Source organism: Cheilinus undulatus, linkage group 12 (genome assembly GCF_018320785.1).
Source record: "Cheilinus undulatus linkage group 12, ASM1832078v1, whole genome shotgun sequence".
Classification (NCBI taxonomy): Eukaryota; Metazoa; Chordata; class Actinopteri; order Labriformes; family Labridae; genus Cheilinus; species Cheilinus undulatus.
This window is the reverse complement of record NC_054876.1, coordinates 19,465,196-19,479,994: the sequence shown is the minus strand read 5'-3', so window position 1 is coordinate 19,479,994 and position 14,799 is coordinate 19,465,196. Positions and strand designations below refer to the sequence as shown.

The 14,799-nt window shown below is 37.6% G+C and overlaps 2 protein-coding genes across 5 annotated transcripts in view; one reads left to right on the top strand and one right to left on the bottom strand.

Moving 5' to 3' along the window:
- The window catches only part of LOC121518975 (transmembrane protein 211), a 197,891-nt gene extending 193,619 nt beyond the window's left edge, over window positions 1-4,272 (top strand). Inside the window, exon 3 of the mRNA XM_041801696.1 lies at window positions 1,867-4,272. Coding sequence (XP_041657630.1) covers window positions 1,867-2,093 — 227 coding nt within the window. The 3' untranslated portion in view covers window positions 2,094-4,272. The remainder of the gene's footprint in view (window positions 1-1,866) is intronic.
- A 170-nt stretch (window positions 4,273-4,442) lies between these two features.
- On the bottom strand, window positions 4,443-11,730 carry LOC121519094 (spermatogenesis-associated protein 22). Of its 4 annotated transcripts, none has more exons than XM_041801884.1 (8): window positions 11,682-11,730; window positions 11,208-11,257; window positions 9,737-9,874; window positions 9,284-9,473; window positions 8,527-8,896; window positions 8,319-8,442; window positions 8,130-8,227; window positions 4,443-4,821 (listed from the first exon to the last, which is right to left on the bottom strand). In XM_041801884.1, exons 2-8 carry the CDS (start codon window positions 11,245-11,247, stop codon window positions 4,630-4,632), a joined length of 1,152 nt encoding a protein of 383 aa, XP_041657818.1. In that variant the 5' UTR covers window positions 11,248-11,257; window positions 11,682-11,730; the 3' UTR covers window positions 4,443-4,629. The 4 variants fall into 4 exon arrangements, with proteins under 4 accessions (XP_041657818.1, XP_041657817.1, XP_041657816.1 ...); XM_041801883.1 differs by having other exon boundaries at window positions 11,208-11,304; window positions 11,678-11,727; XM_041801882.1 differs by having other exon boundaries at window positions 11,208-11,304; window positions 11,682-11,704.
- Window positions 11,731-14,799: the final 3,069 nt, after the last annotated feature.

Sequence of the window (14,799 nt, the reverse complement as noted above, 5' to 3'; positions counted from 1 at the left end):
ACAGGATTGTTAAAGAATCTATTCAGTCAAGTTTAAATAAACCCGTATGCAAGCAAGGGATTTTAAATTGTTAACAAAAACTAACTAAATATTGAAATTTCAAAGGTTAACAAACGTTTTTTTCTGAAGTAAAACTAAATTTGAAACAAAATGACACTTTCCTTAAAAGTAATAACTTAAACTAGTTTGTTTTAATGAAACTAACTACAGTAAAAATATAATTTTAGATGAAAGAGTCTTTGTTTTTATCTTTGACACAAGTATTTAGAGAATTGCAGCCTTTTCTTACAGTTTGTTTCAGGCAAGACAGTTTCATTTTTGTATAAACTTGCTGACAGCAGAGGTTAAAGCATCTAACCCTTTTTAAGCTATAAACTTTTGAGAAGTCACCATCTTTCTCTTTCTTTTCTTACCCTTATTTGAGATAGGTTAATGTGAAGAGCCATAAACAGGGACGAGAGAGTGGAGGACAATATGCTGTGAAAGAGCCACAGGCCAGACTTGTATCCGGGCCGCCTGCGTACGTGGGGTGTGACCTCAACACTAGGCCGTCTGTGCCCGATCTGAACCATTTTTGATACCACGAGAAGAAAATATGAAATAGTAATCTAAAACAAAGCATTAAAAAAAAAAAATCATAACCCCACAAAAAATCACCATCAAAGAACCAAGTAAACTGAAATTGAATTTGGAAAATCAAAACTAAAACAAATGGAAACTCCCCAACTACCCCAACCTTGTGAAGAATGGCACATTCAACACTGTTCACTTTCATGCACTTGTTTCAAAGTCATATTTATACCTTAATATAAAACACATCTGTGTTGTGTTTAAAGATTGTATTTACAGAAGTAATCATTAAAAAAAAGATTTTTTGCAACATTATACTTTACTCAACAGTGTTGATTTTGTTGACTAAAATATAACAAAAAATGTTTATTGAATAAGTTTTTCCATGCAGCTTAGACTTGCTTAAAGGTATTTTATTTAATAAAATCCTCATGAAAAGTAAGTTTAGTTTTTGTGGCCTCATTGACCTTAATTGAGGGATTCTATTGTGACCTCCTGAAGGAGTGGTCGTTGCATTCTTGGAGTAATTATGCTTGGCCGATCACTTTTGGGAAGGTTCTCCACTGTTCCCATTTTTCTCCATTTGTGGATAATGGCTCTGACCGTGGTTCGCTGGAGTCCCAAAGCCTTGGAAATGCCCTTGTAACCCTTTCCAGACTGATGGATTTCAATCACTTTGTTTCTCACTTGTTCTTGAATTTCTTTGGATTGTGGCATGATGTGATTCTTTTTGAGATCTTGTAGAGTACGTCCCTTTGTCTGACAGCTTCTATTTAAGTGATTTCTTCATTCAACAAATCTGGTGGTAATCAGGCCTGGGTGTGGCCAGTAAAATTGAACTTAGTTTTCCAAGAACTGTGGTTAACCACAGTTAACTCATGATTTAACAAGGGGGAGGGGGGCAATTACTTTTTCACATAGGGCCATATTTTTTTCCCTTAATAAATAAAAACATCATTTAGAAACTGTATTTTGTATTTACTTGGGTTGTCTTTGTGAGATATTAAAATTGGTTTAATGATCTGAAACATTTAAGTGTGATAAATATGCAAAAACATCAGGAATCAGAAAGGGGGCAAATACTTTATCACGGCACTGTATATAAAAATGTCTATGAATACTTCATAGACATTTTAGTCTTGTGAGATCTCCTGGTATGAGATCTTGTCAAACCTCTTGTACCTAACTATAAAATAGTTATATTAAATCTTGTGTGAGAAAGGAACTTGAGTTAAATGCGGTGTAACATAAAACAAAAGTTCTCTGTCTAACCACTCTGTCCTCTATCTCTTGCAGTGTTCATCATGGCTGCCGGACTGCTGGTCTACCCTTTCGGCCTGAACTCATCACTCGTGAGGACCATCTGTGGGAACTCGGACATCTACAATGCTGGCGAGTGCCAGATCGGCTGGGGCTACATGCTGGCTATTGTGGGAGTCATGCTCACCGTCTTTTTGCCCTTTTTTGCCAAATATGCACCGAAGGAGCAGCTGTCTCCCACCCCTCTGCCCACTCTGTTATAGTGCAGGGATATTTAATGTTTTCCCCTGATCACTCTCTCTAACCTGAGCCTGATGCCATAGAGAGACGACTGCACTCTGTTTCTAAGGTGATGCTGTTTGGGAAGCCCTGCCCCTCTCGATAAAAACTGAAGCTGACACTCAACAACAAAAACAGTCTTCCTGCATCTGTTATGTAATTAGTTAAAATAAGTTGATTTACATGGAATGTTTTAAGTTAACATACTTTGTGGTTATGATTTAAACCACTAATCTGTCATGTGTTTCCTGCTGTTAGACTGTCTTCATGTTAGCTGTGGAGATAATGCAGTTAGATGAAGTGTAAGGACTGACTTATTTTAAAAAATGACCACAAAATTAACATAAAGTAGTAAAAAACAAAGGGTTTCTTTCATTTTTTCTGTTTTAGTGGATTAAATGTCAATGTGGAAAACATTCCAATACAGACTGTAGAGCTGCATAAAGACAGTGAAAGCATGAGGAAATGCAGCAGAATGGCTTGTTCAATCAAATTATCTTTTCCAATAAGAACATTTTGACCTATTGGAAGAGCTAGATGTGGACTCTTGTCTGAAATATGGAGGAGTTGCATCATGCTGAAGCATCTGGACTGTACAAATGGTCGGGATTTCAGAATAAATATGAAAAGAAGAAAAGAAAAACGTTGACACTTTGAAGGATATTTTGCTCGTCTAGCTTTTTTTTCTGCCACGCAGTTTTGTGACCTGGCAGTGAACCAGCGGGAGACAAGAAGATGTTAGAGCTTTCAAAGACGGTGCATTTTCACAAAGAAAAGACACAGCGTTTGACCTGCCGAGAGAACAAATGGAAATCTCTTCCAGTATCAGTGAAGTGAATCATAATAATAAGTTGTGGTTTCAGAGTAGTGTTGTCAAAATGTTATGTTGGGATTCTGCATCCTTTCATCAACCTTTTCCCCAGAACTGTTTGTGAAGTTGTGTAACCCGCTTGTTCAACTAAAGCAATTTCTTTCTGTCTACAACAAGAATACTAAACACAATAATTCAGGAAAAAAATGATTGCAAAAGTCAGGAAGATATAGGAAAAAAAATGCATGATAAGGCAGGCTTTGTTAATGGTAGAACTGATCTAGATTTTAAATGTGATCCGACCAACTTGTGCCTTTTAACATAACCAAGACAAATGTTTAATATCAGGTTATCATACTTTTCTGCTGAAAACCGTGGATCCTGTTGTGTTATGTGTTTTTCTATGATATATTTTCCTCTCATAGGTGAAGTGTTTCTCCTGTACTTGATGCAGTATGATCTCATTAACTTGAGCAAATGTTCTGGAGGATAAAAGGTGATGTTTAATCCTAGTGGGAACAGCTGATAGAAGGAAAAAAAATCAGTGTACTTGTGTTCAATTATGCCCCAAGACATTTCGCCAATTATATAGCAGAGGTAAGTTGAATTGTTGTATTAAAAGGTTGTGACATGCAGCTAACTGGTTAATTCCTGGCACCCTTGTCTTATGTGATTTATAAATTGAGCGGCAGAGGAAGGAGCTGTACAAATTGAACTCCCCCTTTGTTTTCTGTGCTGAGCCGACACGTTAACATTATGTGTGAAATGTGGCTTATAATAATTAACCACTAACTAAGCTAATGTGTTGCTGTGTTTTTTGTCATCCCACTTCTCCTTTTAAGTGCTGACACCGTCCTTGTCATGTTCCAAGGACAAAATATTTCCACTAACTGTCCCTGTACACTGCCAATTTCATTGGGCTCGACTCCCTTTTCTAGTGGGTGTTTCTGTGAGTATTAGTGTCAAGTTGGTATTTGCTCATGGGTTAACCTTTCATATTTACCAAATTTTGTTCCCATAATGAAATTTCCTGACATAAAAAATAACTGTGCTTTTGTTGCCATATTTGAAAGAAAGTCAGGAGAGAATTCTTGGTATTGTACTGGACCTCATACTGTGCTTGACTGTGGGAATGACTGGCGTGACTGCACTGGACTTATTCCCTTCTTTGTTAAACCTTTGTGTGTAAAGTCTCAGCACTGGTGAAACTGTTTCAGTAGACTAGAAATTTATTTTCTTTCCCCCTATTGTGATGTTAAACTGTAAATAAACTAACTGTACTTGATATCACGTTATTCTTAACTGCCCCGTTTTTCAAAGATATATTTTGAGATATTACCTCATCGTGTTTGCTTTACCCGAATTAACCTCTAAACAATGTTTGCTGTTCTGTGAATTTTCTTTGTAATAAAACATTTCAGATTTAACAAAAAAGGGAGGCTTGACTGTGACTTAATGTTTATGTTGAATGAAACAACTGTCAATGAACTTCTTTTGAAACAATAAATACAATTGTCAGAACAATGGAATGCGCTTGCAGCAAATTAATGGCAACTGGCCATGAGTTCATTAATGACTTAAACATGTTTTTTCAAAACTTTAAGGATTTACAGCCATAACATTTTTTTAAAATGTAGGAGATTTGTAATCATTTCAAATTCAATCTTCATGTCTCCTGGTGTATACTTTGTTCAGATACCTGCCTGTGCTCAGGCTTCACTAAGGGATTTGACCAGAGCCCTCATCTCTGCATCGCAGGCTTTGACAGCCTCCTGAGCATTTCTCTGCTCTGAGGGCAGGGCAGGTCTGATGGACACACAGATCAGGACTTCTCTGCTGAGGTCATAGTTTCCCACACAGCGATGAACTTGACCTCGGATCAAACGGGGGAGCTCTCGCTCCTATTGGACAAAAAAGAAAAAACACATAAAATGAGGATTACAACTGGCTGGGAAACTTTGGAGAAACAACTCAGAGTGAGATAGATTTTGAAAGTAAGAATTTTAAAATGATCCACCTAAAATGTATAAATGTACGCTGTCTCACTTTTGATTGAGTCCCAAAAGAGTGTTGGATCAGGGAGTAAAGCCAGTCTTTGCAACTGCATACCTTTTCAAGCTAACATTCTTTACCTTTGGGTGTGCTACTGGAAGAGTCAGCAAAAGAACAAGAAGCATATGCCGCGTTCCAAATTATGATGCAAATTGGATTTTAGTGTCTTAAACATTCAAATTTTTTAGTCAAACTCATGGATGGTATTGTGTCTCAGGACTCTCTGGATCACTGAAATCAATCTCAGACAACTGATAATTAGTTTGCCAGGTGAGCCCAATTAAAGGAAAACTACTTAAGAAGGAGGTTGCACATTATTAAGCAGGCCACAGGTTTCAAGCAATTTGGGAAAGAAAAATGATCTTTCTGCTGCTGAAAAGCGTCAAATAATGCAGTGCTTTGGACAAGGTATGAAAACATTAAATATTTCACGGAAACTTACGCGTGAACATCGTACAGTGCAGAAATTTGTGGCTGATTCAGAGCACAGACGGGTTCGTGCAGATAAAGGCATACTGAGGAAGGTTTCTGCCAGACATCGGATTAAGAGAGCAGCTGCTAAAATGCCATTATAAAGCAACAAACAGGTATTTGAAGCTGCTGGTGCCTCTAAAGTCCCACAAACCCCGAGGTGTAGGATCCTCCAAAGGCTTGCATTCATGCATAAACCTACTATTCAGCCACCCCTAACCAATGATCACAAGCAGAAATGGTTGCAGTGGGCCCAGAAATACATGTAGACTCATTTTCAAATGGTCTTGTTTACTGATGAGTGCCGTGCAACCCTGGATGGTCCAGATGGATGGAGTAGCAGATGGTTGGTGGATGGCCACTATGTCCCAACAAGGCTGCGACATCAGCAAGGAGGTGGTGGAGTCATATTTGGGCCAGAATCATGGAAAGAGAGCTGGTAGGCCCCTTTAGGGTCCCTGAAGGTGTGAAAATGACCTCGGCAAAGCATATAGAGTTTCTGACTGACCACTTTCTTCCATGGTACAAAAAGAAGAACCGTGCCTTCTGTAGCAAAATTATCTCCATGCATGACAATGCACCATCTCATGCTGCAAACAATATCTCTGTGTCATTGGCTGCTATGGGTAAAAAAGGAGAGAAACTCATGGTGTGGTCCCATCTTCCACTGACCCTATTGAGAACTTTTGGAGCATCCTCAAGCAAAAGATCAATGAGGGTGGCGGACAGTTCACATCAAAACGGCAGCTCTGGGAGGCTATTCTGACATCTTGCAAAGAAATTTAAGCAGCAACTCTCCAAAAACTACAAGTTCAATGGATGCAAGAATAGTGAAGGTGATATCAAAGGGGTCCTATGTTAACATGGCTGAAAAGGATGTAACTTTGCCTGTTAAGATGTTTTTAATTGAAATAGCTTTGATTTCAGTAAATATGACCTCCTACTGCTGCAAATTCAACAAATGACCGTTTTCAGTTCTTTACAACCTATAAAATGTTTTGAAACTCTGCTGTGCATAATAATGTGGAACAGTGCATTTTGAGTTTTTTATTTTTGGAAAAAAAAATAGTTATCATTTGGAGGTTGGTTTAATAAAATCTAAATTACGCTCTTATGAATTGATGACTGTCATTTGCATCTATTATTTAGAAAAATCAGAGAAAAATATCTTTTGAAATTGAATTGCGTAGCATTTCTTTTATAATAATAACGTGTTAAGCTAACGTTGCATCTGAGAAAAGTAGCTCATTACATTACCATGTTACCTACTGAGAAAACAAACACCTCAGAATACTTTTGCATAACCATATTTACAACCCTTTGACTATTCATGTGCCAGTTCTTCCTAATGCCGTTTGTAAAAAATGCAGACATTTCAACATTTGCCTTTGCATGTGTAGATTCTACCAAACCACCATTCCATTGCTTTGTTTAAGGCCTATACTCTGTAACTCTGTTGATTATTAACAGAATAACTGACGTGGTAACCTTTAGCAGCTCTTTAATACGCTCACAAACCAACAACAAACACGACAGAGGCATAAAGAATTACACAAAAGCCCTGTGCACAGGTGGTGTATAATTCTGAATGCCTCATTGAAAAGGCTCTGTTGGGTTATTTTGGTTCATTAATTTTCAAAAATTTCTTGTTCTAGTTTAGTTTTTATTTGTGCATTATATTTTTTTCCTTCAATATGGGATACTTGTCAGGGGAGAGAGAGCCAAAAGGCCAGAAAAAGTAAAAATACTGTACAATTTGACAAATGCATTCAGCTACATTTCACTTTTCATTTTATTTATTCAAATTTGATTTTTGAAAACAACTCAAGACCTAAAATTATTATTGTGTTGAGTCTTCTTCAATCAAATCAGGCCATTTAAACTTCCTAGGCATGGTCAGTCCAACTTAATTACTTAATACAAAAGGTTAAGGTTGATATAATTCTTTTATATGTGTTTTACAAAGTGTTATAATATGCTATAGACTCATGTGCACACACAAACCTAATACAACTCCTGCACAAGTCCATCAGTCAGTGTCCTACTGTTCATTTTTTCTAAGGAAAAGATTAAAACTGAGAATATTTTGTCTGTAAATATATAAATATGTATAAATATGTAAATATATTTTCTTATTTACATTAGTTTTATAATCACACTAATAGTGTTAGCATTTTTTTCCAAGCTTGGTTTAGATTTTTGTTTCAGTTCACTAAAGTGATTTTTAAATTTCAGTTTGAGTTATTTGTTAGTTTAAGTAAACTCTAATGACCTGGCTGCCATCTCACTAGCTCAATCAACTCGCCACATGCACACTTTGTGACAGCTCTGTTTACCTTCCACTTGCACAAAGCCATGAGCTAACTTGGAAAAAGAAAAGAGAGGAACAGTAATTGTGTTGATACTTTTTTGTTGCGAAAGAGAGAAAAAAATTGATAGGAACAGCACAACTTAACTTCCTGCTCTCCAGAGTGGTTAAAAAAAAAAGCCCCTGTAGATCTGTAGATAGACAACAATGTGGTTTCAATGCGATTAAAGCCTATTGTGCTGCATCTTGTGTGATGGATAATTAAAGCATTAGTTTTCCTCAAGTTTTTTTTATTCTCAATTGCAGGACTGTGAAAGAAGAGCTCTGTGTCCTTGAGCCAAAACTAGAAAGGATTTTATATATATATCTCAAACTCACATTTTCATAGAAGACACACTGCACAACCTGCTTCCCGTCTCTCATGAGGAAGTTCTTGGCTCCATGGCGCCCCAGTGTGACTGCAGAGTCCAGAGTAGCTGAGGGAAGAGCACAGTTTGTCAGTCTGATAGTGTTTAAAATTACTTGACAGTGCTCAAAGGTGACAAAATCCAATTCAGATCAACTGACCAAATATCTCAAATAAATAAGGGGCTCTGTCTTTAAACTGGCTCCAGTGTCTCATTCCATCAATAACTGCAGTCAGGATTCTCAGTGAGTGCTCTACGGTTGGCTTCCCTGGAGAAGTTCCCTGCTGAGTACAAATACAAAGATCAATAAAAAAACAGTGATAGCAAAAAAGATAATATCTCTATTAATCATGAAGTAAAAATTTAACCTGATTTTGAGGTATCTGCACAGTGCAAGCTCGATTTGAGCTCCTGTTTCCATCATAGGGAGGATTCTGAGGGCCAAAGCTGTTAGTAAAATTCCAGGAGTTTTTCTGTGGTTGTGGGTCCCGAGCAGGGGGCCTGCTGGGTGGAGGGACAAGTGCAGGAGGAGGTCTTGACTGCTGGGAATACTGCTGTGTGGGATTGGACTGCCTGTGAGATGGCTGCTGACTCCTCTGAGAGAACCCAGTATGAGGTGATGGCTTGCTTTGAGCAGTATCACTGATGCGAGGGGCTTGATACAGGTTGTTTCTAGAGTTAACACTGGAGCTGGCAGGCTGCTGTCTAACTGGGTTGCTTGGCTGTCCCATCTTTGCGCTGAAAATGAAACACAAACTCTTGCATGCTGAGATCTAAAATTGAAACCCAGCAAGCACCAAACACCAAATATGTGTCACACTGACTTTTAAAACTTCTGAAATGATACTCCTGTCATTTCACCAGGTTGTATTTTAAAACCTGTTGACACGGGTCTTTAACAATCTCTCATGTAAAAATAAAATAACGGTAAATGAAGTCTCAGACACTTTTTGTCTCTGAAAAAACAAAAAAAAAAGATGACTGTACTTAAAATAGATTGATGGTAATTTGGAGATATTGATATTTTAAGCATTCTAACGTACTAAAAATGCATTTAATCTTAGATAATTAAGTCAAACCAACACAGATAGTCCTACTACTTTTCAGAAAAACAACTGGATATACCTTGTGTCTCCTCCTTTGTATGGATGTAGAATAGGTGCATAGCTTCTCACAGTAGGGGAAGGTCCAGGAGCAGGTCTGTTACTGCCATACTGCTGGGGAGGGGAAGATTGTGGGTTGCCCTGTCTGTTCCACTGGAGCCTTGGTGGAGCACCAGTGGATGGACCAGGAGCATGGTAACTCCCATAGGAACCTGAAGAAAATTATTTTACTGTTACAGCCTCTGCTTTCCCCAGCTTTGATTTTTAGTCCTAATCAATGGGGATATTCTTTTTTTCCTATTTATTTACTGTTAAAATGTGTTGTGTGATTCAGCAAGGGATGGTGGCTTTTAAAAGCAACTAAAACATGAACAGATGAATAAGTCACTCAATAATGCTCGCGTTATCTTTCCTGTGCTGCCACCTAGTGGATGAAGCAGAGTGGAAGCTAACACAGCCTGAATGAATGCCTCACCTGGTGTGTTGTGAGATGTATTTGAGCTGGTATTTGCTGAGTATTCACTGTGAGAAAAGAATTCACTCTCTGAAGGGGCAGATGTCAGAGGGACTCGGTTTCTTTTCTTCTGGTTGAAAAGTGGCACAGATAGACAGCCTAATGGAGACAACAGAGGTTACATACTGGCATATCAGACAGCTTATAAACATTGGCAAACCATACTCCTTGATGATTTCTAACATTTATTAACCAAATACTTCATCATGTCTTTTTTTACTTCTATCAATAAAGTACATTACCCAAATAGCCAATTAAATCACTATTATGTGACCTCAACTCCATAAAAATTGGGGGCTGTGTAAAATGCAAATACAAACAGAATGCACTTACTTGCAAATTATATAAACCCATTCTTTAATCACAATAGAACATAACATATTAGATGTGGAAACAAACATTTTACCATTTCACTCAAAATATTAGGTCATTTTGAATTTGATTGCAGACACATAACAAAGTAGGGGTGGGACTATCGTTAAGGGTAAAATGGAAAACTATTCTGTGGTCAGAAAAAGAAAAATGTGATTTTTTTTGGAAACCACAGATGCTGTGTCCTGGAGGTGTAAAGAGAGATGGACCAACTTATCAGCCCACAGTTCTATAGCCTGCATCTGATTGTAGGGGCTGCACTAGTGCCTATGGCATGGACAACTTGCATAGCTGGAATGGCACTATTAGTGCTAAAAAGTGTACAGAGGTTTTATAACAACATATGCTCCCATTTGGACGTCTCTTTCAGGGAGGGTCTTGCCTATTTAAGCAATATAATGCTTAACCACATGCCCACCATCACAGGAGCATGACTTCACAGTAGAAGAGTCTGAGTGCTGAACTGGCCAGTCAGTCCAGATCTTTCACCAATGGAAAACGTCTGGAGCATCATAAGTCGAAAAATCCAGCAAAGAAGGTCCTGGATTGTTGTAGCTAGAATACTACATCAGACAAGAATGGGAAAACATTCCTCTCCCAAAACTCCAGCAACTGGTCTCCTCACTTCCCAGATGTTTACAGACTTGTTAAAAGAAGAGTGGATGCACAATGGTAAACATGTCCATGTCCCTACTGTCCCTACTGAGATGTGTTGCTGCCATCAAATCAAAAATGAGCCTGTATTTTTCATGAAATGGTCAAATGTCTCACTTTCAACACCTGATATGCTGTTAATGTTCCATTGTGACTAGAATATGGGTTTATGAGATTTAACAGGCATTGCTACACAGAACCCCAACTTTTTGGAAAACTGGGGTTCTAAGATGCTGCAATAAAATCAAACTAATATCTTATACTGAGCTTAAAAACTAATAAAAAATATTTAAGCTAAACGACTGTAGTAAAAATATAATTTGAAACCATTCATCACTTCAATACTTAGAAAGAGATTAAAATCAAAAGGAACTGCTGTCACATTGACCATTTTTATTTTACAAACCTGCTGTTGGCCTGGCCTGCTGGTGTTCCAGTCTTCTCATGGTATTCACACTGAAAAGAAGCTCATCTAACCTGCTGGTGGTACTAGCTGTGCAAAGCTAAACAAATATACATGTACATAACTTTACATAGGATGATGAGGTTAATGGTGGTTCCGTTTAGTTTTACATAGAAAAAAAGTATGCTTAACTATGAGGAAAACTTGAGTTTTTGAGCCAATTTTTGTCTTTTTTGTGGTAAATTCGTCTGACAGGTGAACATAAGCAGTAAATTAGATTAGAAAGTTAGCTTAAAGCTAAAGTGGCCGTTAGGCAGGTCTTAGATTTAGGCGCCGTTAAACAAATATGGAGAGCTTATACAGAAATGTTATGTTTAAGCTTGTCAAATTTACGGTCTTAAAACACACACCAAGTTCATACGCTCATTTATCATTTCTTTGTCGCCAAAAGTTCACAAATAAAATGAAACAACCTACGAGCGAGTTGTCTGTCCTGTCTTGCCCGGTTCAGCACCCTGGAAACTGCACGCGCCAAAACTCCCCGATGATGTCAGCTTTAAGTTCCTCTGGAAAACTCGGATGTAATTTTTCTGGGACGTTTAAAAAAAAAAAGCGGGAAACATTTTGGGCGTATGACTGGCTGTTGATATATTCCACCCGCAGCGAAATATTTTACCTGCCAGGAAACATTTCAGAAACAGGAAAAGCCGAAACACATAACAATAACAGGGCATTTTGCCGGACAGACTTATTTACTTAAACATCTTTTGTCTCTCACAGTATGACATTTATCCATGAAAAAATTAATCGTTGGTGTAGTGTAAAGTACATACACCTTATGGATATAAGTTTTAATGAAAAGGCACCTCAATTAAAATAAAACAGCAGGAAACGTGCAACCAGGCTCTTTTGACAGTGACGAACTGGTTTCTGTTGGTCAGGATTCTCCATGTTCCCACTGAGTCTGCTAATGTTTTCCGCAGGCGTGTTTATCCCACACACAAAAAAATTGGACCGCATGAAAATGTGTTTAAAATTTAAATAAAAATAATCAGGTCAAAAATTGAATGCATTTATTCATTAATTCAATCAGTCAGTCAATCTGTTATGTTCTGTATTTTTCATACTGTTGATTGTACTGTGACCATTACACTCCATTTTAACAGTAAATAAACATCAGACATTGTGCCACATCACTTAGCAACACATGATTGATTTTTCACACTGGATCAGTAAAATGTTTTATTCTCTGATTTAAAATTTCAGATTCCCCCTTAAACAGTATGATATTATATTTAATATTGAATTCTGTTAAGCTGAATTCTACTGCTTTGTATTGATGTGCATTTGACAGTGGTAAATAGACTTCAGCTTGTATAGTAGTTTCAAGTCATCTGATGACTCAGAGTGCACTTAGGGTCTGTCATGGTTGGGCCTCCGGTACTGTAGCTACAATGTGGTTCCATAATGTTTGTCAGGCTAGGGTAATCTATTTCTATCTGAACCTGACCCAAATCTAAGACAGTAACCAAGCCCAACAGTAAACCCAAGCTGTTGTTTCCCTGTCACAGACTGCTTGTTAACACGGGTGACTGGATCATGAAGATGACTATCAAAAGTCAGCAATTTCTATCCGTATGTATAAACACACATAATGTAAAGTCCAATCAGATGTTTCTTACACAGTCAGTTGCAACATACACACTTCTCCACTTTAGCTCTCATTTTGCCACATAGCACATTACCATACAATAGCTGATTAATATCCTCAGAAAACATCAGGCAAGAACGTTGCTGGTTTGCTTCCCCAACAGGGCCTTTCTGTGTGGAGTCTGCATGTTCTCCCCGTGCACGCGTGGATTCTCTCCGGGTACTCCGGCTTCCTCTCACCACCAAAAACATGCTCATTAGTTTAACTGATCACTCTAAATTGGCTGTAGGTGTGAACGTGAGCGTGCCTGGTTGTCTGTCTCTATATGTCAGCCCTGCGATTGACTGGCGACCAGTCCAGAGTGTACCCCGCCTCTCGCCCAGTGACAGCTGGGATAGGCTCCAGCCCACCCCCGACCCAGTATGGAATAAGGGGTATAGAAAATGGATGGATGGAGAAAACATCAGCAAACTATTACAAGAAGCAAGCCAGCAGTCCTCTTGTCATCAGACACCATGTCAAAACTCAGCACTTCAAATCAAACTTAAAGTCCTATCCAGTGGTGAATTTACCCTTTTTGGGGCCCTCCACATCCACTGTTCTCCTTCCTTTTAAATTCTAATTTATCAAAGAAATACCTACTTGTAAATTGATATAAAAACCAACCAAAAATTATTGTTTACTTACTGTATTTTTTTTTTTTTTTTGTACAGAGATGGCCAGGTAGATTTTCAAAATGTCTATTTGGAGACTCTAAATGGATACCAAATAAATTCAACACTGCATGTGTAATATTAAATGTGCATGTTTATTTCAATAACAAATGACAATTTACTGAAAGAAAAGAAAAATAAAATTTGGATTTTTTTTCCTTTTTTTTTGTTGTTTTACCAACCTAAACCACCAAAGTGGCCAAATATATTTAATTTATTAATGTATTTTTATTTGTTTAATATATATTATGAAATATTTGTTAAAGTAACAGTTACACCTAAAGACTTTTTTTTTTCAAATTTCTATACTTAATTATCCAAATATTTATTTCTATTATAACATGATCAAGTTTACTTCATGGTTCATGCTTTTAATGAGTTTTTTAAAATCCCATTAAAATTTTAAAATGCCAAAATACAGGTCAGTGCAGAGTTCACTTAAAACTATGAAATTCCATCTTTGTGGTTATTCGGAGTAGTAGAGGCGAGAGAAAAACTTCCACAGTGCATAGTTCATTGCTGTTCTCTGGTCTAGTCTCAAACTTTTTAGCCTGTGACCCCCAAAAAACAGCACCAGAGATTGGGGACCCCACCATCCGTAGAGGTGGTTAAAAGTGTAATATACCACTTTAAATCATTTTAAAATTTCTCTTCCTGTTTATGTTGCTAATCTGTCTGCTGTCCTCCATGTTTGAGCTTCAATATATCCTACATCCATGATTAAATTAAAATCCTCCCATACCATCCTTTCTTGCATAGTTTTCAGTAGTTTTATTTTCAGGGAAAACATAAACTCTCTGGCTACTATATTAGGTACACCTTGCTAGTACCAGGTTGGACCCCCTTTTGCCTTCTAAACTGCCTTAATTTTTTTTTTTTTTTTTTTTGCACTCATCTTAATCAACAACAGCTGGACAGTTCAGACAGAACAACCCCCTCCTCCTACCTACCCAGGCACAAAAAGAAATGAAACAAAACAAATCAAAACAAAACAAACAAACAAACAAAATAAAAGCGAACAAAAAACTAATAATATTAACAGTAAAGGACAGAGGTGAGGCTTTAGATGAGTCCACTCCAGGGCAGTAAAACTACATCAAGTCTGGGACTGCTGTTTGCTTTATGGCTTCCATGTTCTGACAAATTGTTCATACTTGTTCCTCAGGCTGTAAGTTGTCTTCTCCAATAGGATACATTTATTCATTTCTGAGAACCATTTTGACAGGGATCA

Excerpts from the sequence above, each read along its gene's own strand:
- LOC121519094 (XM_041801884.1), bottom strand. The coding sequence starts at position 11,247 with ATGAGAAGACTGGAACACCAGCAGGCCAGGCCAACAGCAG. Across the intron at positions 9,875-11,207 it reads GCAGGCCAGGCCAACAGCAG|GCTGTCTATCTGTGCCACTT; the intron begins GTTTGTAAAATA and ends TGTCTCCATTAG. Across the intron at positions 8,228-8,318 it reads TTATTTATTTGAGATATTTG|CTACTCTGGACTCTGCAGTC; the intron begins GTCAGTTGATCT and ends CTCTTCCCTCAG.